Source organism: Bubalus kerabau, chromosome 3, assembly GCF_029407905.1.
Source record: "Bubalus kerabau isolate K-KA32 ecotype Philippines breed swamp buffalo chromosome 3, PCC_UOA_SB_1v2, whole genome shotgun sequence".
Classification (NCBI taxonomy): domain Eukaryota; kingdom Metazoa; phylum Chordata; class Mammalia; order Artiodactyla; family Bovidae; genus Bubalus; species Bubalus kerabau.
The window spans coordinates 58,185,253-58,210,279 of NC_073626.1; the positions used below are offsets into that span (position 1 = coordinate 58,185,253).

At 45.1% G+C, this 25,027-nt stretch overlaps 1 protein-coding gene across 4 annotated transcripts; it reads left to right on the plus strand.

The window, feature by feature from the left end:
- Positions 1-3,122: 3,122 nt before the first annotated feature.
- AMMECR1L (AMMECR1 like) lies at positions 3,123-23,209 on the plus strand. 4 transcript variants are annotated; one of them, XM_055571881.1, is made up of 9 exons: positions 3,123-3,482; positions 4,992-5,101; positions 12,695-13,139; positions 15,374-15,484; positions 15,788-15,902; positions 16,537-16,627; positions 17,917-18,013; positions 18,882-18,935; positions 19,632-23,209. In XM_055571881.1, exons 3-8 carry the CDS (start codon positions 12,733-12,735, stop codon positions 18,907-18,909), a joined length of 849 nt encoding a protein of 282 aa, XP_055427856.1. In that variant the 5' UTR covers positions 3,123-3,482; positions 4,992-5,101; positions 12,695-12,732; the 3' UTR covers positions 18,910-18,935; positions 19,632-23,209. The 4 variants fall into 4 exon arrangements, 3 of the variants coding, with proteins under 3 accessions (XP_055427856.1, XP_055427857.1, XP_055427855.1); XR_008711720.1 differs by lacking the exon at positions 18,882-18,935 and having other exon boundaries at positions 3,124-3,482; positions 19,632-20,150; positions 20,239-23,209; XM_055571882.1 differs by lacking the exon at positions 19,632-23,209 and having other exon boundaries at positions 18,860-18,935.
- Positions 23,210-25,027: the final 1,818 nt, after the last annotated feature.

Consider the following 25,027-nt stretch of genomic DNA (forward strand, 5'->3'; position numbering starts at 1 on the left):
CTGGGTGTTCTTTGGAAGGACTAATGCTAAAGCTGAAACTCCAATACTTTGGCCACCTCATGCGAAGAGTTGACTCATTGGAAAAGACTCTGATGCTGGGAGGGATTGGGGGCAGGAGGAGAAGGGGACGACAGAGGATGAGATGGCTGGATGGCATCACCGACTCAATGGACATGAGTTTGAGTGAACTCCTGGAGTCGGTGATGGACAGGGAGGTCTGCTGTGCTGCGATTCATGGGGCCGCAAAGAGTCAGACAGGACTGAGAGACTGAACCGAACTCCACTGAAATGTTTTTTGGTTGTACATGTCTTTGTTGCTATGTAAAGGCTTTCTCTACTTGCACCGCTACTCTTTGTTGCCGCGGTGCACAGGCTTCTCATTGCAGTGGCTTCTCTTGTTGCAGAGCACAGACTCTAGGACATGTGGGCTTCAGTAGTTGCGGCTCCTGGGCTCTAGAGTTGCTGTGCATGGGCTTTAGTTGCTCCGGGGCTCGTGGGATCCTCCGCACCAGGGATAAAACCCGTGTCCCCTGCATTGGTAGGCGGACTCTTATCCGCTGTATTACCAGGGAAGCCCCTCCATTCTCTTGTAATCATTTTAAAAATTGAGATATAATTGACCTATAACATACTTTTTAAAATATTGAGATACAATTGCCATATAACATTGTATTAATATAAGTTTAAGGTATACAATGTGTTGGTTTGACACATTTATATACTGTACTATGATTACCACCAGGAGAGTTAGCTAATGTCTCTATCATGTGACCTAATGATCATTTCTTTTTGTGGTGGAAAGAATTAAGATCTAATCTCTTACATTACCATATATTCTTAACCATTCAAGGTCAGAATAATGGAAAGATAGGGAGAGCGACAATTTGATCTGATATTTTGATAGAGGGTATTTTGATAGAGTGGTACAGCAGATTAGGGTGATATTTCAGGACCACGCATAGCACTTGAGCCACTTAGCTCTCTTGTAGTTCCCCTTTCCCAACTACTAATATATTACCTTCCCACAGCTTTCTGGCTTTCTTCTTCACTTAATCATTCAGGCTACAAATAATTATTGTATGCCTACTGTGTACCAGGTTTCTGAATTATGTGCAAGAGATGGGACAGTAAGACACAGGCCCTTCCACATTTACAGCATAAATTGCTCTCATTTCTTCCTTGTTCCTAATCCTAATTTCACTGTTTATTTTTTGCAGCAGTTCAGACTGTTGCTTGCTGATGTGAGGTGACCCCAAAGTGACTTTTTAAAAAGTCCTAACCCTTTGCCTTTTGGCCTCAGTAAACAACAGAAATAGTATATGGGTCCTACTTCTCAGTAAAATGCCTTTTCACAGCTCAAGGCAAGGTTTTTTGTTTTTTTTTTTTTTTTTTAATTTGAGAGTGTTTCAGACCCAACCTGGTTCCATCATTTACCTCCTGGCAGCTTGATAACCAGGGCGCAATAACTTCCTTATCTGTGGATTACTTAGTGACAATATAGAACCACCCCAGGAGCAATAGACTGAGGCCCTTTTCCAGATGCCTTGTTTTAAAACTTTCAGCTGGAAAGACCTTCACTATGTGAAACTTATTGCGATTATTTAAAGTCAATATCTGGTCTTCTTCAGAAACCAACAAACAAATGACCTCTGGCTTGCTGCCTCCTGATTTTGGCTCTAGACCATGGGATTATTTAATTTGGAGTTTTTCAGTCTGACAAGAGGTTAGAAACTGGCCAACGTGGGCCTCAATGACAGATAAGTGTGTCAAAACTGACAGGAATTATGAAGACTGCTATAGATGGCTTAAAAAAAAAATCGACCTCCTGTTCTGCAAGGCATCATCGTCTCTTCTTCCCACTGCTGCGCTTTGCCAGGTTTTCTGAGAGTTCCAGGTCTGAGAGGCACCAATCACTCTGTTTCCTCGGTTTTTGTTGCGTACAGGTAATTAAGCTAAAAGTCTGTAGTAGTAGATCTTATTATGCTTTAGTACATTATGCATTCCAGAGCAGAAGGTTTTTGCTGGAAAGCTTCACTGTTAAGATATGATTTGCATTTTTTACTAGATACTTGTCTTTGCTCCTTGAGGACAAACACGTTAGGATTCCTTTGTGCATAAACAAAACTGTGGGCTTGACTGTGTGTTTTTAGCAAGACTGGAAATGCTTTAAAACAGAGCATGCTTTTGCTGCAGAGCCTAAACTATTTGGTTAAGGTGAGGGAGCAAGGCAGAAATAAGACTTTTTGTGCAACTCCATCTGTAATTAAAATGAGTGCTAAGTCAACATATGAAATAGCAAATATTTGAAATTACAACTATTTACTCCTAATTTAAAAAAAATGGTTTTTGTAGTGCTCTTTTTGAGGCCCCTGCCCTGCCAGTACTGAGGAAGGTGCTTAGTCGACCTACTGAATTAAGCCTGTACTGTGGGCTATTCCACCTGCGTGGTCTCCAGACTGGGACGCAGGGGGTCAAGACAGAGATGGGCTGTTGGCACCACCCGGGTCTGGTTTGCCCTTTCTCATCCATGAGGAGACTGGCCCAGAGCCTGGAACATCTCTCCCGCGGATCTGGCCAGAGCCAGGGGGTCGGCTTCATTTAAAGCTGGTCTGAGCTGCCCCTTCCTGGCTGCTTTCTAAGGCTGAGGCTCGGTCGGGGAAAGCGACGCGCGCCAGGACGCTTGGGTTCTAACGCGGGAGAGGGCGGAGCTGCGAGGCCGCGGCACCCGGGCACCCAGGCTGGCATACCCAGCTGGCACTTAGGCCTTGTCGCGGCGGACAATGCCGCCCAGCCGGCCGCACTACAACTCCCGGCGCGCTCCGCACTCGCTCGCAGAAGCCAAGGGGACCCGGCGTGCTCTGCGCTGGCCAGCCTGACAGCCCAGCGCACCCCTCGGCCCGCTCAACGACCTGGGGGGAACCAGCGTGCAAACCTCCTCTCGCGCCTTACTGTCCTCCCCTCTTTATTCCAACTGCCTGAGATTCGGCCACAAGAATAGGAAGCAGTCTCCTAAATTCAACCCCGTAGAGTCGGAGCCAGCCAATAAAGTACGCAGAGTCAGGCCACGTGACAGTAGCGGGGCGGTGCTCCGGCGGCCCCCTAATCTCTATGGTTTTGGCGCCTCGCTAGAGGGCGTGTGGTCCACTGGAGGACTCCCTACATTCTTCCTCCATTACCTCACTGCCTCCGGTGGCTGCTGGGATACCGGAAGACTCGGGTCCCGACTCGGCTCAGTCCTCCAGCTGCCCGGGGAATACCTCTAGCAGTTCTTCCCTGCCGCCACCGCCGCCCCGCAGCTTCCTCCTCCGCCCGCCCCCTGCCGGCCTTCTTGGCCCCGCCCCGTCCGCGCCGCGCGTCCGGCCCGCCCGCGGCCCGCTTCTCTCGGGAGCCCCCACCCAGGCGCATGGCTCCATGAAGCAGGAGGAGGAGGCAGAGCGCGAGAGGTCCCGTCTGCCCCGGCTACGTCTGGGCCAGGAGAAAAGGTGGGAAACTCGGTCCGCGCCGCGCCCTCTTCCCCCGCCCCGCCGGGCCGCCCTCTCTCGCTCTGCCGCCGTGCCCTCCGGGCCTCCTCACTCCGCGGCGACTTGAGGGGCCGGGGAGCGGGCCCCCCGGGTTCGGGGCGAGGGTCCCGGGGCAGCGTGGGGAGGGGCTCCCGAGCGGCCGGGGAGGGTGGCGGCAGGCTGGGCCTGCGGGCCGCGTGTGCCCACCGGGGGGCGGGCGGGGCGGGAGACGCGCTGGGGAGGGGGTGGGCGGACGCCCCTGCCCCGGGCCGCGAGGAGAGGCCGGGCGAGGCCAGGCGAGGCTCCCACTCTTTTCTCCACTCCCTCCTGGAAACAGTCTCGGGTCGTGTAAAGTTTGGTGGTCTCCGGCGCCGCCTGGCGGCCCTTGCCCCCCGTCCCGCCGCCCCCTCCCCCGCTTGGCGTCTGGATTCCACCCCCGCGGCTCGGCCTCAGCTGCCCTACCCGTCGCTGGGTCGTCTCCCGACTCCTCCTAGCGCCCCGCGCTTTCCTTCCATCACCTTTTTCTTACCTTTTACCTTTCTCTCTACCCGCTTGGCCCCTCCCCGCTCTGGTCTCTCCTCTACCCTCTGTATCTCGCCCTTTCTTTGCTAAACTCTTTAACACGCACGCTCTCGCCTTTCATTAATCTTTTTTTTTTTTTTAAACCCCACTTTCATTCTCTCCTTCCTTATACACCCAAAGTCCCTATTTCCACCTGATATTCTGTGGGTTTTATTCCTCCCTCCTTCCCAGGCTGTGGATTTTGCCCTTCATTACTTGCCCTCCTCCGTTCCCTGTCCTGAGCTGAACTCCTCACTTTGCCACACTCTCTCACCCTTATCCCTCTGGGCCTATCCTCTTTCACTGCCCTCTCCTTGGATAGAGTGGGTGGGGCCTGGAGTCTCCTGTTTACATCTTTGGGAATAACTCATATCTACTACTAGGGGGTGGGGAGAGTTGGTGAGATTGTGAAAAGATTTATGCCAGCCTAAGAGTAATGATGACTGACTGTTACCCACAGTTATCATCTCCATCTGGGATAACAAGATGGCCTGTCCTCAGGACCCTGACATGCGGTCCAGTAATCCTTCAGCACCATGTTTGCAGAGAATTTGGGAGTCTTGTTTGTAGTCTGAAACCAGTAGAAAACCTTGAGATGGTGTATCTTGGCCTGAGAGCAACTTCTGATCTAAATTAGTGGTGGAGGAAGTTTTAATGTGTGTTTCATGTTCAGGTTCAATAAAACCTTTAATCTTCCTTGTCCTCCGTTCTTGGTGTTGACCTCAGGAACCAGGTGATTTACTGCAGGGGGCTGCCCTTGCCACCTTATATTTAGATTTTGAAATGTTTTGACTTAAGGAAAACCTGTTCCTTAGCTTTTTTTTTTTTTCCTTCCTAGAAATTACTCTGTTGTAGTCCTTTCAAAAACCATCTCTTACCTCCTCACTGCCTTGGTTTCGTTCACTCACTGCACCTGCATTTCCATCTTAGGTACAGGAAGAAGGAATGGAATCAGAAGGAAGAAAATTCATTTCAGAGACAAAATAGCTCCCCTCCTCTGTTATAGCTGTTCCCCTGACAATACAAACTTTCTGCTTTCAGTGAGTATTACCTTGGACATACTTAGAATGGAATTGTGTTGCTTTTATTTTTTGTCTTGTTGGTTTTAGGCCTGTGCTTGGACTAGAATATATGTTTACTTTGTTCATTTCTGATTATCTACTTACATGAGTGTCCTAAACTTGATGAATCCTTCCACTTCCACTTGCTCGCTTTTAAAATAATTTTAATTGGTAAAAAACAAGTTTATTTTCCATAACCCTGTTAGAGTAACTTAGATGGTTTTGTAGCATTACACTTACCCTTGGGTTGCATAAAGGTTCGCCTCCCGTCCCTTCCCAAACTACTCTTTAAAGACAAAGATCTTAACTCAGAGGTTAATACAGTTTCTATCAAGGTCAGTGATCAGATGTCTTCCATATGGTTATAATTTTCAGAGAATTTTGGAACATTTTGCCCTAAATCTGCTAGGGTGATACTGTTTTCTTAAAAATAACTAAAATTTTACATGTAAACAGAGTTCTGGGAAATTTTTTATTACTGCTGGGTCTCCTCTGATGGTATGCAAACACTTGGAAAAAAGTTTTTCAGAATGCTTCATATCTTATTGGAGCCTCACAATCTATCTGTGAGCAAGGCAGGGGACAAATATTTTCATTTTACAAATGAAAGAACTGAGGCCCAGAAAGATCTGGCATCCTGCCATAGCTCACATAGTTAAGGGAGGGGATCTAAAAAGAAAACAAAACATTTGATTTCTTATATTCATGTTTTTCCTTAAGCTAAGTTCACACGAAGGTGTATAGTATTGTGTGTTTTTCTAAATCTGTAAATTTAAAAAGCAGTTGTATAGGCAGATCTGTTTTTCTCAGGGAAAATTTTTACACAGCAAATGTTTCAGATATGTATGTGTGTATGATTGGCTTTCAGAAATACAGAGATGATTATTTGAAATAATGTCCAGAATGTTTTGTGGGTCTTTCATCTGACTATTTCTTGGAATAGTTCCTTAAGTAGGCCAGAATATAGCTTACGTGCCATTTCACTACTCAAATAATTATTAAATTGAATTTCAGTTCACTTCTGTGTCACAAAGGAAACAGCAGTCTGTTCCCTTCTGTATAAATTTGGTTTGAATAGACATCTGGACACTAGTAATAACAGAAGAAAATGCAGAGAACCACCCCCCTCTTTTTCTTTTTGCCTTTTTCCTACCTCCCAAGTCTGTTTTTTTGTTGTTGTTGTTGTTAAAGGTCATGCCCCTGAATAGCTATTTTGAAACTTGTCTTCCAAAGGTAAACCTATTTTTTTTTCCTACCTCCAGCCTTTCTAGATATTTTTATCTAGAAAATTATTATTGGTTATTGGAAATCTAACTATTTTGACTCAGTAGTTCTGTTAGCACTCTATATATCAAGATTTCTGTAATAGTAGTGTATTTAGCAAATTTAGTTTCTTTTTGTTATATGCCTTCAAACTTAAAAGAGGACATTTGTAGAATAGAACTGCACAGCTGTAAGCCCAATATTCCTTATACTTCCTGGCATCTCACAATGAAAAGATCAATGGATGACTTATTAGAAGTATGGGTCTCCAAAGAGGAAAAGCATCAAGGTCATTAGAATAATAACCCCATATTAATAGTAATAGTAGACGCTTTAATAAATAGTAGTTCTATGCAAAGATCAGCTAGATGTTTTTCATGTCTTACTCAGTGAATGCTCACAGATAAACCCTCTGTGGTAGCAGGAGCCTACATCCACAGAGACGGACAGCTTGCCTGAGTCTGCATAGCCTGTACCTGCTAAATCAGATTTGGGATTTGAGCCTAGATGGTGACCCCAAAGCCTGGACTCTGTCCTCTAAGGATGGGAGCTGCTCTGGGAAGGCATCAGCTTGTTGTTTTCAGTGTACTTTGGAGCCTTGGAAGGGACCCCCAGTGAGGGAAGAAGGCCCTCCTACCCAGCCAGCCGTGTCTGTCAGGATGCCCTCACACCCTCCCCTCAGCACTGGTCTCCACATCTTGTTTATAAATATCAGCAATTTATGACACATCATTTCCATTAACTTCTGAAATTGTAAATTGCCCTCCCGACAAATAATGCTTTTAAAGTGCTCCATCATTTAAAAAAAGTAGGAAAGTTCTTGTCACATGCAGTTTAGAAACTAAGCACGTCGTTTGGAAGGAAAGCCTTGAGCAACCTACAGGTAAGCAGCCCCTGAGGCCAAGCCTAGGACTGACCAACTGCTGTGATTTGGCAGAGAACAGCTACCAGCATAAACCCAACCACGAAGTTAGTGTAGGGGTTGTTTGACCTGATTTTTAGCATGAAGTTAGTGTAGGGGATATTTGACCTGATTTTTAGAATGAATGGTCCACATTAGCTATCCATTTTGCTTGAATTAAACCACGCCTTGGTTTGGGCTGAGTAGAATTGACATTGTTGATAAGAATAGATACTTGTATTTCAGTCACCTTCAGCTTCTGACACACTCAACAGTCAGCCCCTCGTGGTGGAACAGAGTAAAGATCAGGCTGTTCCATAAATACTCGTTTTATTAGAAAGGCTAACTTAAATGAAGTTGCTGGGAGATCTGTAAATAAGATTGTTGGTGTGTGTACCATATGCAGGACGCTGGGTTAAGTGTTGTGGGGAAAAAAAACGGAAATGCAGCCCAGCTTCTGCAACTAAAGGTACTGGTGAGTTCAGCACTGGCTGGAATTCAGACGGCTTTGTACTCACCTTCCCCTCAGGCCGCAAAGGTGCCTTTGTTGTGGACCCTCATGAGGGTCAGGATCCCTTGAGCACTGTGTGTCAGATAAAGGGCATGATGACTTTCAACACTGAGAACAACTTCACTTTACACTTGCTAGGTAGGTTAGGAGGCCTTACGAGGTAAAACAGTGACTCCTGTTACTTCCTCCAGCTCTTTGTGGAAGTATGGATATTGTCTCCATCTGGTAGAAATCCAGTTTTAACTAGCTTGTTCTCATTGTTTGTTCTAAAGTAGATGGAGTGTAGGAAAATGACATCACTATTATAGGCACTTAAAATGGCCCTGAGGTTAGCTTGAAGTTAGCCAGGTGAAGGCTCCAGAAGGGTCTCTGTGGTATATGTGTTTATAAAGCAAGGATTTTTACCTGATTCCAATTACTTGAGATGAACCAACTTGACAGTAGCCATTCGGTTACTCCCATGACTGTTGCTGGTAGTTTTTATGACGTTTTGGGGAAGGGTGAGAACAAAGGCATAGTTTTTAAGAGAGGTAGAATATGTATGTCCTTAGGGGTATTTTTAGTCGGTCACAGCAGGTTAGTCTATTGCACTGAAATTATTCTGAGGGATCTTACACTGTGCCCTCAAAAACAGAGCTGTTGGAGAATCAATGTCTTGTCACTGTGGGGCAGTCCTGGGAGCCAGGTCTGGGACGCTTAGTTGTGGTGAGGAAGGCAGTGGCACCCCACTCCAGTACTCTTGCCTGGAAAGTCCCATGGACGGAGGAGCCTGGAAGGCTGCAGTCCATGGGGTCGCTGAGGGTCGGACACGACTGAGCGACTTCACTTTCACTTTTCACTTTCTTGCATTGGAGAAGGAAATGGCAACCCACTCCAGTGTTCTTGCCTGGAGAATCCCAGGGACGAGGGAGCCTGGCGGGCTGCCGTTTCTGGGGTCGTGCAGGGTTGGACACGACTGGAGCGGCTTAGCGGTAGCAGCAGCCCACTTCGTTGGAGTTGGGTTAGGAGAGTCTCACTGAGAGGGAAACCTGATGGAGTGGATAGGCAGTGGTTGCTGTGTAAACAAAAGTACTCACTACCAGCACCTTCACGGTCTGTACTGTTCAGTTAATATTTGCTTTACGCTGACATACACGTAAAATTTTGGCCCATTTAAAAAACAAACCTTAAATAATTCAGTAGGGTGAGGGAGATGGAGTAAGTAGGCTGTGGATGAAATAAGTTTGGCCCTTTGTTGAAAATTATTAAAGCTGAGTATTGGGTTCATTATACTCTTTTACTTTATGTTTGAAGTTTTCTATAGATTTAAGTTTTATGGAATAAATTTTAAAGAAATGCCTTCTAATATACTTTTGATGCAGAAAGTCTCTAACTCTGCCTTTAGTCACTAATTGAGAATATTGATTGAATTGTTTGTTTAGTGGCCTCCAGAGAAAACTTGGTCCTGAGGATCCACAAGGTTTGGGTTGGCTCTGTTGATTACAAATCACAGTTGGGGATGGTGTGGGTGAATTGCTAAATGTAATCTCTTGGTATGCCCCGCTACAGAGCAGTGGTTGTGATTATGGGTAGGCCAGGGGTCTCCAGCTACAGGCCTCAGACCAGTACCTCCTGTCAGATCAGCGGTGGCATTAGATCAAAAATAAAGTGCACAATAAATGTGCTTGAATCGCCCTGAAACCAGTCCCTGGGCCAGAAAGATTGGGGACCACTGGTATAGGCAGAATCTTCCTGAGCTTGACCTCACCTGCCTTGGCGTGGTTTGAAAACCCACTGCTGTGTTACGGGGTGTTTCACCCATCAGAGAGCTGATGGCACCTTGGGAGGAACACCTGAGTTACTACTATCTCATGACATTTCTCTCTTCTTTCAAGCAGCCTATGGTGTAAGGAGAATGAGGAAGGATTTCTTTTTTTAACTTACTGTTATTTCATCCCTTCTCTTTGCTTCTTTGAAAGTTGGGACTCTAGAGGCAGAGCCTCAGGGCCCTATTGGTGCTGTTAAAGCTCTAGCTCTCGAGAGAAGGTCCCTCTGCTTCGTTGAACACATGCCCTAAACCTTCTGCCTACAGTTACGCCGAGGAGGACAGTCAAGTAAAGGCTCGGAGGCCAGTGACATTCCTTGTGGACTCAAGTGACTATGGCAGGGGTACTGGTCATTGTCACGGTGATGGCAGAGCTTTGGGCTTAGGTTTTGTTTTTTTTCCCCCTGCTCCTCCTTTTTTTTTTTTAAATTATGTTGGCTGCACTGTCTTTGTTGTGTCTTGAGGGGACTCTCTGGTTGTGGTGTGGGGGCCTTCTGTCATAGAGCACGGGCTCTAGAGCCTGCAGGCTCACTAGTGCAGTGCACAAGCTCAGTTGCTCTGAGGCATGTGGGAATCTTAGTTCCCCGACTATGGGTCAAACCCATATCCTCTGAATTGGAAGGTGGATTCTTAACCACTGGTCCACCAGGGAAGTCAGCTTCCCTCGGCTCCATTTTTATGGGCAAAATTTTGCAAGCTATTCTTTTAGTTTTCAGTATACCCTTGATTTTTTTTCTTTTAAATCACGCCCTTAGCAAAGGGACTGAATCCAGTGGATATTATTGGCAGGCTTCGTTCTTGTTTGTGGCATGGTGGGAAGACCCAAGCCTTGTAGTCTGACAGGTAGATTGTGGTCCAAATCCTGACTCTGCCACTCAGTGGCAGTTAATGGCACCTAGTGCCACTTAGTGGCAGAGTGTCTTTCTTATTAAACCTAAGTTTTCTCCTTTGTAAAATGATGGTAATATCATCCTTGCTGGGTGGTTCTGAGGATTAAGTGAAATCCTATTTAAAGAGCATCTGTTCGGTGCTCTAAGCCTTGAATGTGCAGCAAAGTCCTAGCCTTCCCGGAGTCTCCCCCTGTGGGGGGAGCAGTCAGATGAGAGCCCAGATGATAAGAGCAGCTAACTTTATGCTAGAAACTGTATGGAAGCACTTCATGTAGATTAAACTCAATTCTCTAACAGCCCCATGAAGCAGTTCCCAGTTTGCAGAAACTGAGGCATAGAGAGGTTAATCCTGGAAGAATCACATTTGAACCCAGGCCATTTGAGTCTGGAGGCAGCATTTTTAACCAGGACCTCCTGCTCCCTCTCTTAACAGTCTGAACAAGACAGTGATATCCACACTTAGAATCATTGGAGGTTTTAGTGTATCACATGCATGAGGCTTTCTCGAAAAGAAGCCTGTTGCAAGCTAGACATCGAAATGTGCAAACTATTACTCCTCTGCTAGAGACAACTTTCTTCCAAAGAATTGTGCTAATACAAAAATGTGTATTTTGTTAGGGATCAGGATATATCAGAAACAAAAGCACTATTTGTAAAATTTTTGTGTCTCATTCAGTCTAAAGTGACAAGTTGTGTTTGTGGAAATAATGGCATTGGAAACGAGTATGCACTTACCTAATTTTATTTAAAAGATTGTACACATTACAACCAAAATACTATACAATACAGTAGAGTAGTGCCTAAAAGGGCAATTGTGTGCTGCGTGTTCAAATTAAAGAGAAAATTTTAGATGAAAATTGTATATTTTGAGTAGGAGGCTAAAACTAAGTGAAAAGTGAAAGTGAAGTTGCTCAGTCGTGTCCGACTCTTTGCGACCCCATGGACTGTAGCCTACCAGGCTCCTCCGTCCATGGAATTTTGGACCCCATGGAGTGGGTTACCATTTCCTTCTCTAGGGGATCTTCCCAACCCAGGGATCAAACCCGGGTCTCCCGCACTACAGGCAGATGCTTTACCGTCTTAGCCACCAGTGAGGCCCTTAAAAAAAAAAACCAACATGTAGTGATTTGTGAAAAAAACAATACATTTTTCTCAAGTTAGCAGGATTTTAACTTTGGTATTATCAACATTGAAATAACTAGGATCTATTTTCATGAGTCTCAATTATTGAAATAGATAACAGAAAGAATCTTGGTCATGTTACAGCTATATATCTTTACCTTGGGCTTCTTAAGAAAAAGAATTTAATGGAAAAAGATTCCTTCCTCCCCTGTATCAGCTGGAACTCTGGTTTCCTGGCCCATCTGATGCCACGTTTTGTCAGACTGATGGCCTTGCTTCTCTGCCGTGCTGTGACAGGGCAGAAATGGCCGCCTCACAGAAGGACTGAAGCTTGGGTCATTTGTGTGAATAAAGGTTTCTGATTGGTTGTAGCTTTTTTTGAATCGGGTCTTGAAAGTATAGAAGTGTAGAAATTGGAGTACGTTCAGAGGTGAACCAAAGAAAATAAGACCGCAGGATCGCTGTGAGGACGGAAGGCGGGCGGGCGCCTTGTGTTAGCGTGCTCTCGCCAGAGCAGCGGCTGCTCTTCATCCTCGCAGAGGTCTGGAGCTAAAGTCACATAGCTAAGTTGAGGTTAGTGATGAGGAAAATGCGGAAAGGATGTGGTTAACAAGGAAAAACATGAAAGTTCCTCTGGGGTTCTTTAGAAACAGAGTGGTTCAATTTGGAGCCTGTAAAAATGCAGAGAAAGCGTCCTGATGAAGAGCCTGTCAGGTCAGGTGCAGTCTTTCAGTCGGTCTCCAAGTGTCCCCATTCGCCTGCAGACCGGCTGCCACTCTACCTTCTTTCTGCCCGAGGAGACCTGGGCAAGAGGGAGCTGTCTTTGGCCTGCCTCCATCCATGATGGTCATAACCTTTATGGAAAGTGAAAAATAGCTTCCCCTCAGGTAACGGTTGGGCGTCCCTGGTCTGGAATGCAGGCTCTTGCAGCCCACTGGTCTGACACCCTTTGTGAGCAGTGTGACCTGTGTGAGAAAGAACTCGATGACTCCTACCCCTTCCATGTAGACCCTTTCTCTGATTTTTGTGTTCTTCTAACTAACCATTTGAATTAATGCTTGGGTGTTCTCTTTTGGATTAGGGTTCTGCAGCATTCCAGACCTCAAGCACTGAATCAGGATGGGAAAAAGACGTTGTGTTCCTCCACTTGAGCCCAAGCTGGCAGCAGGTTGTTGTGGGGTCAAGAAGCCTAAGTTATCTGGAAGTGGAACGCACAGTCACGGGAACCAGTCCACAACTGTCCCCGGCTCTAGTTCAGGACCTCTTCAAAACCACCAGCATGTGGATAGCAGCAGTGGTCGGGAGAATGTGTCGGACTTAACTCTGGGACCTGGAAACTCTCCCATCACACGAATGAATCCCGCATCGGGAGCGCTGAGCCCTCTCCCCCGGCCCAATGGAACTGCCAACACCACCAAGAATCTGGTGGTGACCGCAGAGATGTGCTGCTACTGCTTTGATGTCCTCTACTGTCACCTCTATGGCTTCCCGCAGCCACGACTTCCTAGGTTCACCAATGACCCCTAGTGAGTAAAGCAGTCACGCGCTGGGGACGGTGAGAAAGGCATGGCACCCTCTTTCTGGGGTCATTTTCTTGCAACGGTCTTCTACTTATAAAAAGCTTTAACATGGTTTGGGCAAAGGTTAATGGGAAAAGAATGATGAAAAATATCCTGACAATATCCAGAATATCAAAAGTGGATACTAGGCTACGTTTGAAGGAGTTGTTGGCTTGTTGTTAAAGTTACATTCTGGGAATCAAGAGAGTTTTGATTTTGCTTGTCTTTTGGTTTCATATGGCAGTGGGTAGGTCATTCAGACCCTCATGTGGAGAAGTCAACCACCACACCATTGCAGACCCAGGCATTGCTGAAATCCGAGTGAACTACCAGTGTCTGAGGGCCAGGCTGGAGATGAGGAGCTCATTCAAGAGTCTCATCACTTACTGTCAGTCCCGTGGGGCTGCCAGCACCCCACCAAGAATGTCAGAATTTGTTTTGATGTTTTTAGTTCCAGACTCTCCCAAGTTCCCGTGAGGTGTTAGTGACTTAAATAAGGAATATGTGTATGTAAAGGGTGAAGTCAAGTGAAGAAAGGCATGCTAAGGCTTGCTTTCTCAGAACTGGAGGCAGCTTTGAGGTGCATTTAAAGAGCAGTGCTGCTTTTTAATTTTTTTAGGAGGTGCTTTTAGAGGACTCACTAAGAACTGTTAGTGCCATACTGAGGGCTGCATGGGGAATAGACAGGCATGAAGAAATAGTCCTTGCTCTCAGGAGACTTGAGTTGACAGATCACACACAAAAGCTAAACCGGGTGTGCCTCACAGTGTCTGGGCAGAAGTAGAGGGGAAGTTAGTCTGTGATTGTGTCAGGGGAAAGGAAATGAGAAAATGTGCTTGCTTTTTAGGGAAGTATTCCCATGTGACATCTGTGGACAGAAAAGTCCTAACTAAGTAGATGGAGAGTCTGAGCCTTGATCTGAGTGGGATTAGGTGTGTCCCTTGCAGGAGAGGGACACAAGACTTTGAAGAGTAGGTGGTGACCACAGTTTGTAGGCTGTGGGGACAGTGGAATTGGAAGGGTTTTTGAGGAGGTTTTGGAACATTAACTTTGGCTGGTGCTGTTCAGGTGTTTTACTGAAAGGAAAAGATGGGTAGGTGGGAGATCTTGCCTTGTAATAATGATCAAAGGTAACTTTAAAGATGTAAGTTGCTTTTTAGCAGTGTTAACTCAAGAATCTTAAGACGTAAAGGCATAGGAACATGGAAGAATTTTGGGAAGAGGAGGCAGCCCCGTAACCTGTGTCTAAATATCTATTATTGTCTATTTGATGTAGCCTAATGGAACATGACTTTAGCCTAGAAAGTGGTAACTTCTGCTGAAAATAAGCTTTAAAAAAAAAAAAGAATTATTTATTTTTGACTGCATTGGATCTTAGTTGCGGCCCGTGGGATTCTCTCTCATTGTGACGCTCAAGGTTTAATTGTCCCTCAGCACGTGGGATCTTAGTTCCCCAACTAGGGATCAAACTCATGTTTACTGCATTGGAATGCAGATTCTTAGCCACTGGAACACTAGGAAAATCCCAGAATAAGACTTTTTTAAAAAAAATTGATTTACTTGGCTGCGTTGGGTCTTGGTTGAGGCACATGGGACCGTCATTGCATCGTCCAGGATATTTTGTGCGGTGAGCAGACTCGAGTTGTGCTGCTCTGGTGCAGTAGTTGTGGCAGGCAGGCTTGCTGCAGTGGGATCGAACCCGTAACCCCTGCGTTGCCTGGCGTGTTCTTAACCACCAGGGAAGTCCACAGAATAAACTTTGTCGGGGAGACTTTTTTTTTCTGGAATTTATAAACAGAAGAGACAGAAATAATGATGGGTGCAGTATGGGGTTGAGGGGAGAAGGTGTGCAGGCCATTATGTCTTCAGGAAGGATGGAACTGGGAGACACAGACACAGAGAAAGAGGGTAAACAGGAGGAGGAGGATGTGGAGAACTAGCAGAAAGAGTCCTGAGCAGAGGAGGAAGGAACAGTGTGTCCATGTGGAGTGGAGCGGAGCTGAGAGCAGGGGCTGCAGGAGCCCCTCTCCCTGAGCCTCGTGGCCACTTCCTCTCCGTCTCCACCTCAGGGCCGCACGGTGCCCGGAGGCCGCAGCCTTCCAGACAGCCCACATCAAAGAACAGTTGTGTTGGGGAAGAACAGGCGGACAGGGATAAAGCCAAGGTTTTCTTCTCTGATTGCTGCGTGCTTGCTCTTTCAGTCCACTCTTTGTGACATGGAAGACAGGGCGGGACAAGCGGCTTCGTGGCTGCATTGGGACCTTCTCAGCCATGAATCTTCATTCAGGACTCAGGGAATACACGCTAACCAGGTAATGACACCACACATGAGATGGGTAGATTATTTGCAAAATTTGAAAATAACTGCCTGTTTCTTCTGAGTGGTGAAGCTTGAGTGTTTCCTTTTTGATAGTCAGGAGCTGTGGGGGCTTTAATCTGGTGAGTCACTTAGCAGTTCAAGTGTAGACAGTTAGTAGCATCATGTTGTTTTTAGCATGTTCGTGCTGATGGGTAGTGAATGTTTTCTGCAGAGCTCAAGAGCCATAAACTTTCAGGTTCATGATGTTGGCTCCCAATTCCGGAGCAGCCTCACTCATGTTTTCTGTCCCCTCCAGTGCACTTAAGGACAGCCGATTTCCCCCCCTGACCCGAGAGGAGCTGCCTAAACTTTTCTGCTCTGTCTCCCTCCTTACTAACTTTGAGGATGCCAGTGATTACCTGGACTGGGAGGTGAGAACAGCCGCATTTGGAACTCTGCATCTCTCGTTGCATTTGGGTTCGGGTTAGTACATGGTAATGTATCTCCTTCATTGAGCAAGGGTATAAGCATGTGAGAGCTGAGGTCAGAGGCAGTTGTAGGCAACCTGGGTGACAGAAAAGATACTTCGATATTAGAAGCAGAAAGAAATCCCTTTCTTACCAGTCTACTCTCTCCCACGTCCTTTTCCCATGTCTAATAAATAATGGGATAAAGGAGAACATTCTTGATTCTTCTTGGTAAGCCCTTGAATAAATGTTGTTATTACGAGCCACATGTGAAAAGTCAGGAACCCTGATCAAATCCTGTACCCTGTTCTTGAATATTAAAGGTGGAGCATTCATGATTATTGGATGCGTTATTGAGAGAATTGATTTATGTAGCCTCCATAGTCTCAGCGAGGTGGCTCCACATAGTCTCCCTTTCCCTGAAGCAGCAGTTTCTTCGGCTTCTATGCCTGAGAGAGAGTCAGTCATGAAAAGCATGAGGCTCCCCTTTTCTCAGCCCTGGGTCAAGCTGGTCAGGGGACAGTGCCAATTTACATGAGGATAATTGAAGTTCCATTAGAGTAAGTAAACGGCACTTATTGGTTGTGTGTTTTTGTAGGTTGGGGTCCATGGGATTCGAATTGAATTCATCAATGAAAAAGGCGTCAAACGTACAGCCACTTACTTACCTGAGGTTGCGAAGGAGCAAGGTGAGTTCGACAAATGGAGTGATAACCTCCATAGTGTTGTCAGGCAGAGGGCGGGCAGTGGGCCGTGCTGCCTGTCGGTGCAGCGGACTGCGTGTGAGTGGCTGGCTTTCTCTCCGTATCTGTCAAATTCTTACAGAATAAGAAGCTCCCCAGAAGAGCTGGGAAGGAAAAGGGGTAAATACTTGTCAGGTCATCTGTTTCACTTACTTTCAATGAGTAGTAGTATTTCTTGGCCCCAAAACTGCAGTGGTAATTGTAGAAAAAAAGAACCCAGTTGTTCCTTCAGTGGGACACTAAAGGTAGGAAGTGGGTTGGACAGGTTTTCTCTTTAAGAGTATTTAGAAGAATACCTTAAAATGGTGCTTATGCATTCTGCAGTGTACAACCCAATTTTCTTTCTTTCTTGGAACTAGTCTTTTTTTAAAAAATAATATCTAGTAGTTAGGTATGAAACTGAAACAGAGGAAAATACTGAGTTCAGTATATCAATGAACTGATTATGTGGAGAGGTATTGCCTTGTTGGTTCCTGTCATGGAAAGCAGTGGGGATATGGCTTAAAAAAGAGGAAGCCTTTTAGCCACCTCTTTGAGGTCATAAATCTGGCATTTCTGTCCAAGGAGATGGACCAGGAACATTTCCTAATAGTGAGATGTGATAATGATTTAGGTAAATAATTAAACACTTTTTCTATTTGGAAACTGATTGGGAAAATTAAAATCAAGGCACCTACTGCAGTGATTTATGGAGTTCTGTTTGGTTTTCAATTTGATATATTTGGTTGTATCTGGAGAAAACATTTCTAGAACAACACAGCAGTAGATGTGCAACAACTTTCCCATCCTTCCCAAGGGAGTAGCTTCTGTCCTGCTGTCGAGTCTCTAGTAGAAAACGACTCCTGGAAATCATCAAAATGCAGCAAGGCCACGTGAAGGAATGCAAGCTGCAGAATAGAATTCTGCTTTCTCCCAGAGCAGCCCTGGTTACGGCACTAGGCCAACTAAGTTGGGACCATATTTGCTCCTAGATAGTTGTCCTGGGATCATACCTGACAGGAAAGACTCAGAAGAAGGGGAAGGCCACTGATGGTGTGTGCTGGGCATCCTCGCACGTCTCGGGCTCTCCTTGGACTGCCAGTGAAGCAGACAGGACTCTGGGATGTGGGGGCCACGCCCAGCCTGCCCTGCCCCCAGCGGGTCCGGCTGCTGCCCTCCTGTCACTGTGTTAGGGCACTGCCTGCCTGGTTTGGTGTCAGTGCCCACTGACCTCCGTGTGCCTGTCTTCTCCTCAGACTGGGATCAGATCCAGACGATAGATTCCTTGCTCAGGAAAGGTGGCTTTAAGGCTCCAATTACCAGTGAATTCAGAAAAACCATCAAACTCACCAGGTAAACCACTGTCTCATTTTCCTTGTCATTTTAACTTAGTTGGGGTTGGATGGAAGATACTTTTGATAGACAGGGGAAGAGAAAAATGTTCCCTGCTAATGTCTCCAAACCAAAGAAGTATACGTGAGGTTGAAGCTCTGAGGAAGCAGTGGCAGAGAAGGCAGAGACTCCCCAGCATCCTGGGCGTCTCCACAGCTCAGCTGATGGCATAGTGGGGGCAGAGTAGCTGCTGAACAATCGTGGGTGTCTTTACCAGACCCACTTGTTGGGAGGCTGAGTGGGAAGGCTGAAAGCAGGGGAAAAGGCTCTTAATAACAGAAGTCCTGGATCAGCCGAAGTCACCACATGCAGTCAGGTGGCGTGTTGATGGACTAGTAACAAGGAAACGCCTCTGCCTGTTAGGAGCAAATACGTCTATGGCGGGGTCTGTAGTAAAATCTGCATGAACTGGACCCTAAATCCCAGCTCCACCACTTCCAGCTGTGTGACTTGGGCCTCTCTGAGCAGAAAAAAAAAAGCCTGCCTTGGGGTTGTTCTAGAGTGTGGTAAGGTAATGTGTGCAGAAATTTTAGTCTGGGGCCAGGCAGTATTGTAGGTGGTCAGTAGGTGTCGGTTCTCTTCCCATCCCTATTGAAATTGGAAATCCTGAGAGGTGTAGCTTCTGTGGGTTTGTGTGGGCCTCTGTTGGCCTCTTCATCTGTAAAATGCTGAATAATCATGTAGTAACCTCACAGGTCTATTTGGAAGATAACCCCATGTTTTTGAAATGCTTTGGATTCCAAAAAAGAAAAATCTTCAAATACAAAGCATTATTATTATCATTATTATTATAATTTATTTGAACAGCCATTTCCCTGTCAAAATTCAGGAATAATCACCTTGCAGTGGAGGAGTGATTACAGAGGGAAAGAGATGGCTCTGGGTAAGGATTGTCACACCCAGCTCCTGTGGTCTGTAGTAGGCTCCATAGGTTTGTAACACCCCATGCTTCGCATCCTGACTCATGGCTCTTTTTAGAGCAAGGCCAAAGTGCTATGAATTCTGTTCTGATGACCCTGTGATATATGATATGGCACATTCATCTGGGAAGTGAGACCCAGGATCTTTTAACCTGCTTCATCAGAATTTGACCCAGAATTAGGTATCTGTGCCCCTTTTAGTTATAAATAACTTGTTTGTTGCTTTTCTGCAAGTTGAAGTTGCATTTCTGTCAAATTTATCACATTTTAACCTGAAATAGATAATGCATTTTACACTGGGCATTGGTGCAGCCATCTTCCCGTCTGCCACCCATATAATTTGACCTTGAAATTCTTCATCCAGACCCTAGTAGCAGATTGCTTAAGAGCAGCCTAATGATAAGCATATGAAGTGTTTAAAGGTGGGATGTGCAGAAAACATTCTCAGGGGTGGACTGTGACTGTGCTTTTTCATCTTGTTCATTTGTAATAACAACACTGTTTTCTTGTGCTGTCTTTCATTTTCTGTAAGTAAGATTGCTCTTGGTCTTCCATTTTATTCTTTGAAAATGTGGAATAAGCTTTTGGTTTACTCTGCTGCGTGATTTTAAAATGAAGTATTGGGGGTTCCTAACACCCTTTCCTGTTTCCTTACACAGGTACCGAAGTGAGAAGGTGACAATCAGTTATGCAGAGTATATAGCTTCTCGACAGCATTGTTTCCAGAATGGCACTCTTCATGCCCCGCCCCTCTACAATCATTACTCCTGACACACGGCTGCATGACCAGTCACACCCCCCCGTGGCCACCAATGGCTATGACATCATTGGAGCAGATGCCTCCTCTTCCTGGTCCAGTTACTTCTATTACTGCACCATTTTATGATGCTAGCTTCCGTTGCCGAGTCTGCCTCCAGCTGACTGAGGTGGGAGGGGGGGCTTATATTGAATGAAACAGAACTTGAGGGCCCAAGCCTTATCTCAGCCTTTCCTCAATACGGGGTTCCGTTGGACTGGGGCTCCTCCATGCCTAGTGAGAATTCCGTGTGGGCTCAGAAGACTTTGGCATGCAGGTGCCGCTGCTGATTTGCTGCCTGTGTGTCTGACACACAGTGGAAGCTGGAATTGATGGTCCATGAAGGCTTACCCCACACACACCTGCAGCCTCCCCAGATCAAGTAGGTGTATTCCCCTGGCAGTCTGGGCAACGGAGACCAACAAGAAACATTTTTAGGTTGTTTTAAATTCCTTTTTTTAAACTTGCAGTTTATTGCGTACCGAGAGTTGATCACAACCTCCATGCTTCATAAGCGGACGCCATGTTAGGGGCAAACATGGGCACCATGAGTCCTCCGTGGCTCCTGGACAGAGACCCACCTCAAGATCAGAAGCCCTTTGGATGGCGTTGCAGATCTCATTGCTCAGTTAGCCTCGAAGGTTCTAATTCTCATCCCACTCTCAGTTGGATTTTCTGGCACTCGTCCTGCATCGAGTCTTCTGGTACTGGACCGAGCTCTGTGGTCTGGCCTGCTGAGGATGGACTGGGATGCCTGCGGGAGGCCCTGATGGCATCACTGCACGCAGTGTCAAGGGAGAGGCCTCTCCTCACCACCTGGCTACCTCACTCCTCTACTGGTAGCAGTGCCTATAGCTGGATCTAGGTTCTCAGAGACGTTCCAACAAGCACTTGGGTTGGGTTTTAGAAGGATACGTCGTCATAGGAGAGAATCCAGGGTCTCCAAGCTGTTTTTCTTTTCAGGCAAACATCCTGAGAGACCTGTAAGCAGAGGAGTTCCTTTTTCTAGTTTGCCTGTAGAAGTGGGAAAACTGTTAATGTTTCAGTCCTTTATGGGGACTTTAGAACAAAGCTGTGTAATTAAACAAGGTGAATCTTTATCTTGCCTAACACGCTAGGAAAACTTCACCCCACTGTGGCAGAGTTCCAAATAGCTTATTTTGTTTTAGGTCATTCATACTTTCATGTGGCATATTTCCCTTTCCCATTCTTGCTGATTCCAAATAGCTGTCAGCAGGTTTCTCCTTCCTCTTGCCTATTCTTCACTCATATGGTGGCAAAGTTCATAGAAGTTGGGAATTTGGAAGATGCTTTGACAATGTTGTCACAGAGGCACTGCTGAAGTGATTCACAGGGAGAGGTGGCCAGTTGGAAGAAAAGACCCTCCAGGTGATACACTGGTTTCCAACAATATGCTTAGAGAACTCTAAAGTGGATTGGGTGTCAACCCAGTGAACACAATGTTTTGATTTAATTTATTTTTAATGTTTATGTGGTAGTGGTGTGGCTTTCCGAAATGGGCAAATATTCAAGCAAAAGATCTTTTGGGTTTTCTTCTGCCAGGAGCGGGGGGCGGGGGGAGCAGGGACAGTCTGAGGAATGATACATGCTTTTCTAGGCATAGGAGTCCTGTTTCTTGAAGAGAGGGGTTAGGGTGAGCAGTGTGCTTGGCACCATCCTCTGCTGCTGTTAAGGATGTGGAATGTGCAAGGGAAGTGTGGGCTGATGTCCAGGTGTGCGGGCCAGGCTCCAGCACCAGCTCGCTGCTGGGCACACTCCCACATCCTGCCACCTTTCCCTCACAGTGTTAATGAAAACAGGCTTCTGAAGATGAAGGAGTTGTTTCATGATTTCCTGCTGCTGAGAATAATAAACGTCTTGTTACAAACAAATGTGACGACAGTTACTTACAGGTGCCATGGATTGATGTCAGGGTGGTCAGCTCTGGACTAAACCACCCATCTCCAATTTGTACAACAGTATTGATACATAGGGCTACACTCATTACTGTTCAAGTCTTCTATGTTAAAAGTTGTGTTTAATTTCTAAAGTTTAAAAAAAGCAAAAAAAATGGTGCTAAACTTTCACCCCTGAGCACGCTCAGTGAGACTGGTCATGCAAGCATTTACAGTGCCATGCTCTTTCAAGCCTATTTTTTCTTGTAGAAATGTTGCCCTATTTGTCTTTCCCAGTGTATAGTATTTTTTTTTTTTTAATTTTATTGAGGGTGGGGTAGGAAACCTGCCATTTAAGAAAAAAACAGAAATTTAAAACCCCAGGAAATGGGGGAAAAAAATCAGTGCACAAGAATTGGGCTTAAGCCCAGAACCACACTGAAGTGGGCTCAGTGGTTTTTGGAGTGAAGAAGCCTTACTCCCTGCACATTCCCTTATGCTCCCATCCGAGTCCAGCCATGGAGATGCTCGGGTTCCTCTGACTTTAGTAAGAGGACTCAGGAGTCGACCAAGGAAAACTGTTTGGCCCTGTGAGGAATGGCACTCAGTGTCTGTCCTGAATGGAGCCTAGTCAGGAAGTGGTCTGGAAATAAATGGTCATGGTCACCTTATGAAGATGTGTGGCAGGTGGCTCTCAGGAAAAATACTAAGTCTGGATCATCCATATGGCAGCTTTGCGTAGGGAAATGACAACTCCGAACTGGAACTGACCTGCCTTCCATGTTGCTTGACCAAAGCAGTGATGAGGGTGGCCAGTATATGTGGTGTGAGTGGTAGGTTTAAAGAGAAGGGAATGTTTTCTGCTCAGTGTTTCCTTTGTCCTTGGACTGCTCAAGCTGAACAGTAACCACTGTTTTTAAGGGACCAGCCCACTGTGGCTGGTTTGGTTCGGAGTTCGTTTCATCCCTAGCTGTGAGTGCCTTTCGGTCTGGAAAGTTGGCTTGTCTCATAATACCCACAGCTAGGACATTCTGTAATTTTGAATTGTCCTTGTTCTTCATTAAAAGAGAATGTCTTTGATCACTAGAGTTTATCAGTGTTGGATTGTTTCCACTGTGAGATTCTTAAACTTTTTCGCTTCATAATATTAAAGCAACTCATGTTAGAGACCATTTCAACACGAAAGGTTTGTAGTTCAGACATTACATATATTTTATTGTTTATAATAAAAATCATCTATACAGAAGTCCTGGGTGTTAATATTTGCACAAGATCTGTTTTCCATGGTATGTTAACACCTACAATTTCACTAACTGTTGATGTTATTTTCTATTGAGATCCTGGAACCTAGGGAGCTATTTGTTCTTTTTGTTTATTTTCATTCTTATTTCCCTGAAGCAAGAGACTTTGTATGGCCTTCAGTGCAAAGACTTTAGACCAATTCTTTGTATTACACTTGGTTGCCTCTTGGCTATATAACTTCTGAGTGCAAATCATTGAACTCGTTAACAAAGTATTGTAGAGAATAAATCATAATGGGTAAAAATTGTTCTTTGTCTTGTCTTTTTTTTTTTTTTGAATAGTAGATAGTAGTAATAGTAATTTTTGAATAGTCATTATTTAGAGATAGCCAACCTGATCATATTTATTCAGCCTGCATGTTTTTGTATGGTGTTGATCCCCAATAACCTTTCATTTTTATATTTTTTTTTGTGGTTGTTAGCAGTACCACTGGTTTCTTAAGAGCCAAATTTTCTGAACTAAGATTCATAGTTCTTAGATTTTCCAATGACGCTGACCTTGCCCAGAAAGCTACAACCTGAAAGGGGGTCGTGGGGAAATGCTCAAATTTAAGATAATTCATGAGGTTAACTAACCCAACAGTGACCCTGGGACATTGTGTGGTCTGACCTAAAGGAAAATATTTTAGTTTTGGATGGCCCAGAAAGGATAAGGTGTGTTTGGAGAAAATAGCAAGGAATAACTTCACACTTTACATTCATATACTGATATTGTTAGTCTTTGGCTGAAATTATTTGCATGGATGTAATTTTTTTTAAGATACCCAGATCCTAATCCCTGATTCTTGGCCACAGGTGTACATTATCAGGGTTAGATGATTTTGGAAATAGATTACAACTGATCTAAACCGACTGGGGTAATAACTCTGGAGTGTGTGAGAGGAATTTTGTTCCTTCAAGAGAAATTATGGTTCTAGAATAGTATTTCATGTTTGTAATACCACCTGTAGTTAAACGGCATGGAAATCCATGTCTTTGTTGTTTTTTTTGTGGTAGTAAAATATAGAAGTGTTAGTTACATCTGACTCTCTGACCCCATGGACTCACATATAAAATTTGCCATTTTAACCATTCTGTTGTTTGAGAAATGTTAACTAAGCCATGTGGTCAGAAATCAGAGTTCTTGTAAGGATGGAGGAGGTGCTCCAAGTCTGCTCTAAATCTGCTTCCAGATAAATCTAGGGTCTGTGACCTTGGCTTGAATATCTGCCTTTGAAAGGCACTCACTGGGCTGGTTGAAGAACTTGACTCTGAGCCAATACAGTACAAAGAACCATAGTAGCTCTTGAGGAACTTAATGATCTCTTTCTCTGTATCTTCTGTCACTCTCTTTTATGATGGAAATTAAGTCCAGATCTTGCATGAGCTACTCTTAGTGAGCTCTTCTTTGGTACGGCTCTAGGACTGATTCATCTTTTTAAATTCAGTGCCTTGCACTTACGTGTTTATAATGGTTTCCTGAATGAAAATGTGGACAAAACAGCCTGTGAAACATCAGTGTGGATTATTTGTTGTTCTCCTTTTTTCTCTCTTCTGTTGACTTCCTGCTGTGTGTTAGGTTATCTGGCTAGTACTGGGGCCAGCAAATGTTAAGGTCCAGTTAAGGAGTAGGTAGGTGCTCTGCAAAAGCCTGTTGGATGGATAGATGGGAGAAGGGGGCCTACACTGAGCTCAAGACTGTATCCCATACCCAGCTGGGGCATGCTCCCAGACTTCTCTGGGCATTGGTCTGCAGCTCTAATGAACTGTGTAGGAAAGCACTTTGAAGCAGTAATAAGCCCTGCCAGCACTATATAACCTACCACTAATTCACCTGATACATTTCTTTTGGAAACACATATACAAGGCAAATTAACTTTTATAAATTATAATTTAAAGGAATTATAAATCAAAGGAATACAGATGCATACCCTTGTCTGGTAATATCTTCATTTTTTGTGAACAGTTTATATACTTATAGATGGTTCATTTCTGAGCCAAGCAGTGCACTATGGTTATTTCCTTCATTGTACAACCATCTGTTTTCTCTCAAGTTGGAAACAGAATCATTTTTCATTTGCTTA